The following is a 9,172-nucleotide window of genomic DNA, read 5'->3' as shown; positions in this document are numbered from 1 at the left end:
TTTAGTGTTTTAGTTTATCTTGTCTCATTTGCTGCTCGATTATGAGATTTTAAATCAGATTCAATCTCAATGACGGCGCGGGTGACCTTCCATCTGCTAGTCGCTATGCGATGCGTCAGATGATCACTTTTGGGTGTGAACATACACATGTGTTTCGGCGAAGATTTGTTGATTTCTATTTGTTTTTATTTTTGTTTCAATCCAAAAGGTCGAAGAAGAAGTAAAAGTAGAGCGACAAGTGAATCATTGGTGAATGCATAATTTTATATGAATTAGTGAGCTTTTTCTTATTGTCCATATACATATGTACGTAGCATTTCCGGATGTAAATTAGACGGAGACTCGTGGTATGGATGACAGAATCTTTAGTACTTAATCTTTAACAGTAGAAATAGAACGCAGTTGTTGGCCTCTGAAGACTCATCTAAGTATAATCGGAGACATCTTACTTAACAATGGCGACAGCTTAAGCGATACTTGGGAATTCAGAGATCGTCCCAAAACACTATTAACTGAAAAGAGCCTCCTTAATATATTACCCGTAATTTATTACATCGCTTCTAAAAATTGTTGTATATAAATACTGAAGTGCCTGTAATGACGTAATATTCCAAATTGGTTCCCTAGACTCCTTTTTTGATACAAAAGAATGATTCTTCTATGTATAATCCATTTATTCTGGCTGCCCCTGTATTATTATGTAATAGAAAGCCGTTGAAGCTTTAATAACGGCATATTCCATTTCAGCCCTCGTTCGTAAGCAACGAAGACGAATCCAGCTAATTATGTGCTGCCTATAAGTGCACCGTAGTATTTCGGAGGAATAATTTGATGACGAGCTAAGTTCAGACATTTGGCATTGTGTGTTGGAATATTATCTTTCACAGTAAGTCAGTAATTTGCCCATTGGAGATACACACTTACAGATAATTGCCTAATATGATGTACAGTTAAGTGGTGGTACTTATTTTGCCAGCAGATCCCTTCCTTACTTCGCCAACGTTTAAGTTGGAGTATGAACCAATCAAAACCGTTCACTATTGTTGTTGGACGGTCCACTGTTATTATACTAATTGGAACCCTGGAAGCTTTGTCATCTCCATCATTATTGGAAGTTGCTAAATCATCGGAAACGAGCTTTCGGGATGGCAAACGTTTGAATATTATTTACTTGCGAGAAACTTGAAATTCAGTATTCCAACAAGGTTCCTCAACTACAGTACTAAAAAATAACATCGAAATAGCATCGAAATGTTAGCGCTCTCAAAATCACTGGCGTTCATACATTTCCTCTCGTGGGCGCTCGCTTTCAATGTTCAACAGGAAGGAGATAATGTCCGCAATCAAAGGCTCATCGAATTCCTTTTGGAACTGAATCATAGACATCAGTACCAGACTGTCTTGCTGGAAAACTGCGCAGCACACTCTTTCGCCAAGGACATTTGGATAAAAATGGAAACCCCGATGTTACAGCTACGATCTGCAACTCAGTACCAAAAGGAATTGAGAATACTCTTCAACCACAATTTGCTAGTCATGGCGTGTGTGGAGCGCAACGTTGACTCATTCAGTACAATCAGTGAACTTGCGACACAATTCCAGCACATACGTGATACACATGTAATTCTATTGGCGGAAGCTGACTCAGAGGTACACCAAGAACAAGTCGTCGAAAAACTCTTTCGGCATTGCCAAATGCTGCAAATTTTAAACGTCATCGCACTTTTTGGTGATTTTACGAGTACCCATTTGGTGTTCACGTTCGACGCTTTTCCCACTTTCAAGCTGAAGGCCATTCCATCCATGCCGTTTACGAACTATTTCCCCGACAAAACACGCCAACTCCACGGTCATCCAATCTACACAGAGCCCGATCAGAACCAACCGAGATCGTTTCTGTATCGAGACGTCAGTGGCGCACTGAAAATGTCCGGTTACATAGGCAAGCTGGTGCAAGCTTTCGGACAACATTTAAACGCCACCTTGCGTTTTCCGCGCCCCATTAACATCAACGAAACTATATATCAAAGAGATCAGCACAACAGCACGCGTTCGGGCGTCATCGACTTTGCAACCAGTTTAGGTTCTTACAGATTCTTCACAGCCGTTGAGGAGTTCACATATCCTTTCGAATTCGCCAAGTGGCTGATAATGCTGCCGGTAGAGCGCGACCTCGAAGTGAACGAAATGTTCGTGTACATTTTTCAATCCGAGTTATTCTTGTTTATCATTTTGATAGGCGTTGTATTGGGATTTTTCTTAAATGTATTTGAATATTTTCAAATTCGACCACACAGTTCGGGTAGAACATTTTGGGGTGTACTCTGCTGTCCTGGACAAATCTTTCGTGGCATTTTAGGCCAAACATTTCCAATGTGTCCGCACAACAATTGGCGAATGAGCTTTGTTTATTTTACAATATTCCTTGTGGGACTCATCACCAGTTGCCTGTTCGCAGTGTATTTGAAGACATTTCTTACCCAACCGCCTACTAAGTCGCGTATTAGCAACTTCGAGGACCTCATAAAATCGGACATTCGTTGTCTTGTTTATGAGAAAGAGGTCCCAATTGTTATAAATCTCATTGGCGCTGCTGCCTGGTCACGTTACCAAGACGGATTTGAGATAATATCGTCTTGGTCAAAGTTTTTGTCACTACGTTTGTCTCTAAACACAACCTACGGTTATACTGTCACCTCTTCATTGTGGTCCATCATCCAGTTGAAACAATCGCTCAGACGTCGGAAAATCTTTCGACTCGCCACCGAATTTATGTTGGACGACTGGCTCTCCATGGGTATGCCTATTAACGAAAACTCGATATACAAACCGGCGTTAAATCGGTTTATTGCGTTGGTTAATGAAGCGGGACTTATCAACCATTGGCAAGTTATGACCTATTACGACATGAAAGCGATTGGTGCCATAAATTTGGATTATAACGTGGATGACTCACGGCAGTACAACATACTGGTTCCCAGCGATTTTTACTGGATGGCCTGGATGTTTGGTGTGAGTTATAGCCTTAGTATCGCAATATTTGTATTCGAATTATTTATCCACAAGTTTGGTATATAATCACGAAATTACGAAATTACTAAACTACGCCTAAAATAACTGTTGATGTGCCTGTTAAATAGACAAAATATTTTAGGAAAATACCTAACATCCTGTAGATCGCCCCTAAATTGAAATTGGTACAGCACATAGCAGGGATCTCTGGCACATATGTAGTACACAATATCCAGTACTCGGTTACTATCAAAGATAAAGAGATGTCCAACTCCTCAATTGTTAAACGTCGAAACATTATCTCTGGCCGAAACCTACTGAACTTTGACAGCTAAACGAATTCAGTAAGTTTTGACGTTTCGCGGTTGGAAAAGAGGGACGACCAGATTGAATTCTTAACAAAAAAATATGTAAACGGCGGAATTTGTAGCATTGTTCAAGACCACTTATAAACAATGAAAATTAAACAAATTCGTGAAATTTAAAGGAATTTGATGAAACGTTTTGTAATTTGAAGCATCATAGTATTATTTTCAATCGAAAATGTTTAAAAACATTTAATGATTGAGAGCTAACAAGCTTAAATTGCAAAAATCAGTTGTTCTAATATACTTTAAAAAGATTTAAATAGTTTCTCCATATAATAAATGGCCACTACATAGTAATTTTTATTCGTACTAAATGTTGGTTGTTTTGATTTAAATGCCCAAAAATTATTATTTTGTTCAATCTGGTCATAATGGAAAATGTTATTAAAAACGCTTATTTTGAAGCGCTCTCACACTGGAATAAACTGGATATCCCTTTATTCCTGGTTATTATTGTTTCACAACTAAGCCCAGGCCACTTTTACCCTGATAGCCTTTTGTGAAAGTGTACAGAATACCTTTAAAATATAAAATAGTTATTTTCCCTTCTTTAACCTAACTGAAATTTGTGGCAGCACTACTTTTACATAAGTATAGCACAGATTCCAACCCAAAAATTTACACTAGATGGCCCTACAACCAGTGTGAGAGTTCAATTCTTTATTCTCTTATGCAAATTGATATTGATAATTTGAAAAGAATTTGAAAATATCCCTCTCTTAAGTGTCAGAGTTGCGAATTTTGCTACCTTCATAAGTGGTTAAAGACCACACATAGGAAAAGTGCAAACTAATGCAAATTTCTTTATCTGACGTGTCTTTATGAATGGGCAGCACTGTTCATGAGTCAGCGAACATTCGCTTCAGTGTTGTATTTGGATAGCACTAAGCCAATATTAAAGATAGCATTAAAAATGGAAAATAATGAGATTCAATTTGATTCCATAAATTACCTAATTTTTCACTCATTATATATCTTTCCAGCGAATGTTATTTAGCTTAAAAATAGTAAGTAAATACCGAATAAAGGTGAAAATTTCTAAGAAGAATGTCATTTCACTCTTATGATCTTGCTGCTCAAAAGTAGAACTCTGAAATTTTTTCCGAATCGCAGCTGCGCTGCCTGAACGCGACTCCCGTCAACGAACCTGCGACACACTCAGGAAAAAGAATCGTTTGCGTTTGCTGTCTGCCGCCTTCGTTGCAAAGTGAAAAGTTTTCCTCCGCGTTTAAGTGATTTTGATAAAAATAATATTTAAAGTTTTCCATATATTTAGTGAATTAAGCATAAAGTGTTAAAAACCAATATGGCCGATTCTAAAGGGTGAGTGTTAAGACCATAATTTTCGTTAATTCTAAAAAGCCGACTTTGTGTTTTGTCAAACTGAGCTGCTGCTGCAGAGGTTGTGACTGCGAGTTCACTGCTAGCTTCAATTTCGCGTTGTCATCACCGATGAAATATATTTTAATTTGATGAAATGTCTCATAAAATAGCATAAAATTTATCAAAATTAATAGTTTTCCTACTATTTGATATGCTTTTAAATTAAAACTTTTACTGAAGACTTTGAAATAATAACCTCAAAACAGCAATTTATATAGGCAGTGCTGCAAACGGCCTGCTGCGGCATCAACTCAGCCTTTCATACGCCATTTGCTCTGGTTGTAATTACCCATGCCCATGAACAAGAGTTGGGCTATCCACTGTACACTTCTAAACGTCAAAACGCTTGAGAATCCACCCTGTTTTACAAATTTCAAATTGTATTGAAATATCTATCAGAATCATTTAGTCTTCAAAAGTTTTACCAAAATTTTGAAGGCACCGCTTTGAAGCGAATTTTGAAATACTTTCAAACAAAGAAAATTGTCTGCGCAATTGTAAAGATATAAACTTTCAAAGAAAAAATAAACCAAAGAATGGCTAGTGGTAGTGGTAATTCTGGAAGTGGAGGCAATAGTGGACGCCATCATGTGCCGTTTCATTGGAGTCCTGATGCCGACGACGATGTCTGCGATGATGATTTAATGGACGCAGATCAAGATTTAACAAATTTTGTACATAAATACCGACAGGAACAAGAACAGAGTTTGAAAAAAACACAGGGTTCATTATACTTGCCATCGACAAATTCGACGGGTCCAAATAAGAAAGACGGCAAAGGCGGCGAGCCTTCTGGAGCAAATTCTGGACCCATTTGCGCTCAAGCTTCTAGTGACAAGCGGTGTGATAATCTTTACATAATTATATAAAAATATTACACAATTCGTTCATGCCACTTACTGATTTAAACTTTTTTTCCCCAACAGTGATGATTTAGCTACCGCAATTCTTAAGCGTAAGGACCGCCCAAACCGTTTAATCGTTGAAGAAGCCGTCAATGATGATAACTCCGTGGTGTCATTGTCGCAGGTATAATGATATATATATATATCTTAAGTTAATGCCGAGTATGTGTTTTATTTTTATTTTATTTTTTCAAGAAGTAAATTCTTCATTTATTTAACCAGTTGAGTAATATTATTGTTATTTCCCCGCATTGCATAGGAAAAAATGGACGAATTGCAATTGTTCAGAGGCGATACGGTTATTTTGAAGGGCAAGCGCCGTAAGGAAACCGTCTGCATAGTGTTATCGGATGAAAACTGCCCCAATGAGAAGATCCGCATGAATCGTGTTGTGCGCAACAATCTGTGTGTCCACTTGTCCGACGTGGTCTCCATTCAATCGTGTCCAGATGTAAAGTACGGCAAACGTGTTCGCATTTTGCCTATCGACGACACGGCAGAAGGTGTGACTGGCAATCTTTTCGAAATCTACTTGAAACCATATTTCCTGGAAGCTTACCGGCCCATCCACATGGGTGACAACTTCATTGTGCGCGCTGCTATGCGTCCGATAGAATTTAAAGTTGTTCTGACCGATCCGGAACCGTACTGTATTGTCGCACCTGAGACCGTTATATTTTGTGATGGTGATCCAATTAAACGCGAGGTAAAGTTATAGGAAATTAAATATTTATTTTTAGTTTAAAAACAATTTTTCTCTTATGATCTATAGGAAGAAGAGGAATCGCTTAACGCTGTGGGCTATGACGATATTGGCGGTTGTCGCAAACAACTGGCTCAAATCAAGGAAATGGTGGAGCTGCCACTCCGTCATCCTTCGCTTTTCAAGGCTATCGGTGTGAAACCACCCCGTGGCATTCTCATGTACGGTCCACCTGGTACAGGTAAAACGTTAATTGCACGCGCTGTCGCTAATGAGACCGGTGCATTCTTCTTTCTTATAAACGGCCCGGAAATTATGTCGAAGCTTGCCGGTGAATCAGAGTCGAATTTGCGTAAGGCTTTCGAGGAAGCTGAGAAGAACTCGCCTGCTATTATTTTCATTGATGAAATCGACGCTATCGCTCCTAAGCGTGATAAGACCCATGGTGAGGTGGAACGTCGTATTGTGTCGCAATTGCTCACCCTTATGGATGGCATGAAGAAGAGCTCTCATCTTATAGTCATGGCCGCCACCAACAGGCCGAACTCAATTGACCCTGCGCTGCGTCGCTTCGGACGTTTCGATCGTGAAATTGACATTGGTATTCCGGATGCCACCGGTCGTTTGGAAGTTTTGCGTATTCACACCAAAAATATGAAATTGCATGAAGACGTCGACTTGGAGCAAATTGCGGCTGAAACTCACGGTCATGTGGGTGCTGATTTGGCTTCGCTTTGTTCCGAAGCTGCTTTGCAACAGATTCGTGAAAAAATGGATCTCATCGATTTGGAAGACGATAAAATCGATGCCGAAGTATTAGCCTCTTTGGCCGTAACTATGGAGAATTTCCGTTATGCTATGACCAAGTCGAGCCCATCAGCATTGCGCGAGACTGTGGTAGAGGTGCCCAACACCTCCTGGTCGGATATTGGTGGTTTGGAAAGTGTGAAGAAGGAGTTGCAAGAATTGGTGCAGTATCCAGTAGAACATCCGGATAAATTCTTGAAATTCGGCATGCAGCCCAGTCGTGGTGTGCTGTTCTACGGTCCACCTGGTTGTGGTGAGTTTAGAAAAACTTTTTTATTCCACCTTGAATATGAGTATACTTACTGTTCGCATTCCGCACATAGGTAAAACTCTTCTTGCTAAGGCTATTGCTAATGAATGTCAGGCTAACTTCATTTCGGTTAAGGGACCCGAGTTACTTACTATGTGGTTTGGTGAGTCCGAAGCAAACGTACGAGACATTTTCGACAAAGCACGCTCGGCTGCTCCTTGTGTGCTCTTCTTCGATGAATTGGACTCGATTGCCAAGGCACGTGGCGGTAATGTAGGCGACGCCGGTGGGGCCGCTGATCGCGTTATTAACCAAATTCTTACTGAGATGGATGGCATGGGTGCTAAGAAGAACGTATTCATCATTGGTGCAACCAATCGTCCCGACATTATTGATCCAGCTATTTTGCGTCCTGGCCGTTTGGATCAACTGATCTATATTCCACTTCCCGATGACAAGTCGCGTGAAGCTATTCTTAAGGCAAACCTTCGCAAGTCACCACTGGCCAAGGATGTCGATCTTACATACATTGCCAAGGTGACACAAGGATTCTCAGGTGCTGATTTGACCGAAATCTGTCAGCGTGCCTGTAAGTTGGCTATTCGGCAAGCAATCGAAGCCGAAGTGCGTCGGGAAAAGGAGCGCGCAGAGAAGCAAACCATGGAGGTAAGACCTGAGTATGACAGAAATATTTGAATTCAATTGCTGACTCGAAATTGTCGCAACATTTAGATGGACGAAGACGATCCAGTCCCGGAAATCACACGTGCACACTTTGAAGAAGCGATGAAGTTCGCAAGACGTTCGGTGTCGGACAACGATATTCGGAAATACGAAATGTTTGCACAGACTTTGCAGCAATCGCGTGGCTTTGGACAAAACTTCAGGTAATATCTCACCCATTGTTTACTGCGAGCGGGAACCGGTTAATTGATTTATTTCCTTTTTATCCACAAAATAACAAAATAGATTCCCGGGTGCCAGCAGCACTTCCCAAGGTTCTGGACCGAATGTACCAGCGAATCCGCCAGGCGACAATGGTGACGACGATCTTTACAGTTAGATTTTTAGTTTTAAAATCAATGAATATTAAACAAACCATTTGTCAAATTGAAGTATGCTTAAACAAGACAAACAACAATTTCTAATTTGAATAAAACAAATAATAATATAATAAAAATAAAGAAAATACAACTAAGTAAGATGTTATCTAACGAATCACCGCCTCTAAAGCGATTACGAAAGCGAAAACACACTAAAATTGATAGCATTGAAAATCAGTTGAACTATTACCGATTTTTAGGCAACGCGTGTTGTAAATGAACATTATAAACATCTTGCGACGTTCACACACATACACCTAGGCATCAACCATTCATGCGTGCTGACGTAGAAACCGAGCGTACCCGAAACTAATTTTAACATTACGAAAGAAACAATAAGTTTTTAAAGATATAAAAATAAAACAATAAAGTTTAGTGGACACACAACAGCCCCTGGTGTTTCAATTCGGTATCCGAAAATAGGTATTTTAAGCACTTGTGGTAGTAATTTGGGGAATCCTGCCGAGGTGACAGCTGTTGGTCGGGTAAAAGTCGGTGTCTGATCCGGTTACGTATACCCGTCTAGGAAAAACAAAAACAATTAGTTTGAATTGTCATGCGAAGGGGTGATGATGACCTAGACTATTATTTTTTCTGAAGACACAACTCGACACTTCTTATGTTGTTGATGGTGCTAACTC

General features: G+C 39.8%; 2 protein-coding genes across 3 annotated transcripts; both read left to right on the top strand.

Annotated features, from left to right (window-relative positions):
* Positions 1-1,251: 1,251 nt before the first annotated feature.
* On the top strand, positions 1,252-2,929 carry LOC108973198. Its single transcript, XM_018940266.1, has 3 exons — positions 1,252-2,189; positions 2,298-2,856; positions 2,915-2,929. The coding sequence occupies exons 1-3, from the start codon at positions 1,252-1,254 to the stop codon at positions 2,927-2,929; spliced, it is 1,512 nt and encodes a 503-aa protein (XP_018795811.1).
* A 1,635-nt stretch (positions 2,930-4,564) lies between these two features.
* LOC108973324 (transitional endoplasmic reticulum ATPase TER94) lies at positions 4,565-8,920 on the top strand. 2 transcript variants are annotated; one of them, XM_018940529.1, is made up of 7 exons: positions 4,565-4,703; positions 5,690-5,792; positions 5,928-6,374; positions 6,441-7,431; positions 7,502-8,094; positions 8,161-8,315; positions 8,398-8,920. In XM_018940529.1, exons 1-7 carry the CDS (start codon positions 4,687-4,689, stop codon positions 8,489-8,491), a joined length of 2,400 nt encoding a protein of 799 aa, XP_018796074.1. In that variant the 5' UTR covers positions 4,565-4,686; the 3' UTR covers positions 8,492-8,920. The 2 variants fall into 2 exon arrangements, with proteins under 2 accessions (XP_018796074.1, XP_018796073.1); XM_018940528.1 differs by lacking the exon at positions 4,565-4,703 and adding an exon at positions 5,276-5,604.
* The last annotated feature ends 252 nt before the right edge of the window (positions 8,921-9,172 follow it).

Source organism: Bactrocera latifrons, unplaced genomic scaffold (genome assembly GCF_001853355.1).
Source record: "Bactrocera latifrons isolate USDA-ARS-PBARC rearing strain unplaced genomic scaffold, ASM185335v1 scaffold_47, whole genome shotgun sequence".
In the NCBI taxonomy this organism is placed as follows: Eukaryota; Metazoa; Arthropoda; class Insecta; order Diptera; family Tephritidae; genus Bactrocera; species Bactrocera latifrons.
The sequence above is the reverse complement of the archived record's forward strand: the minus strand, read 5'-3'. Positions and strand labels throughout refer to the sequence as shown.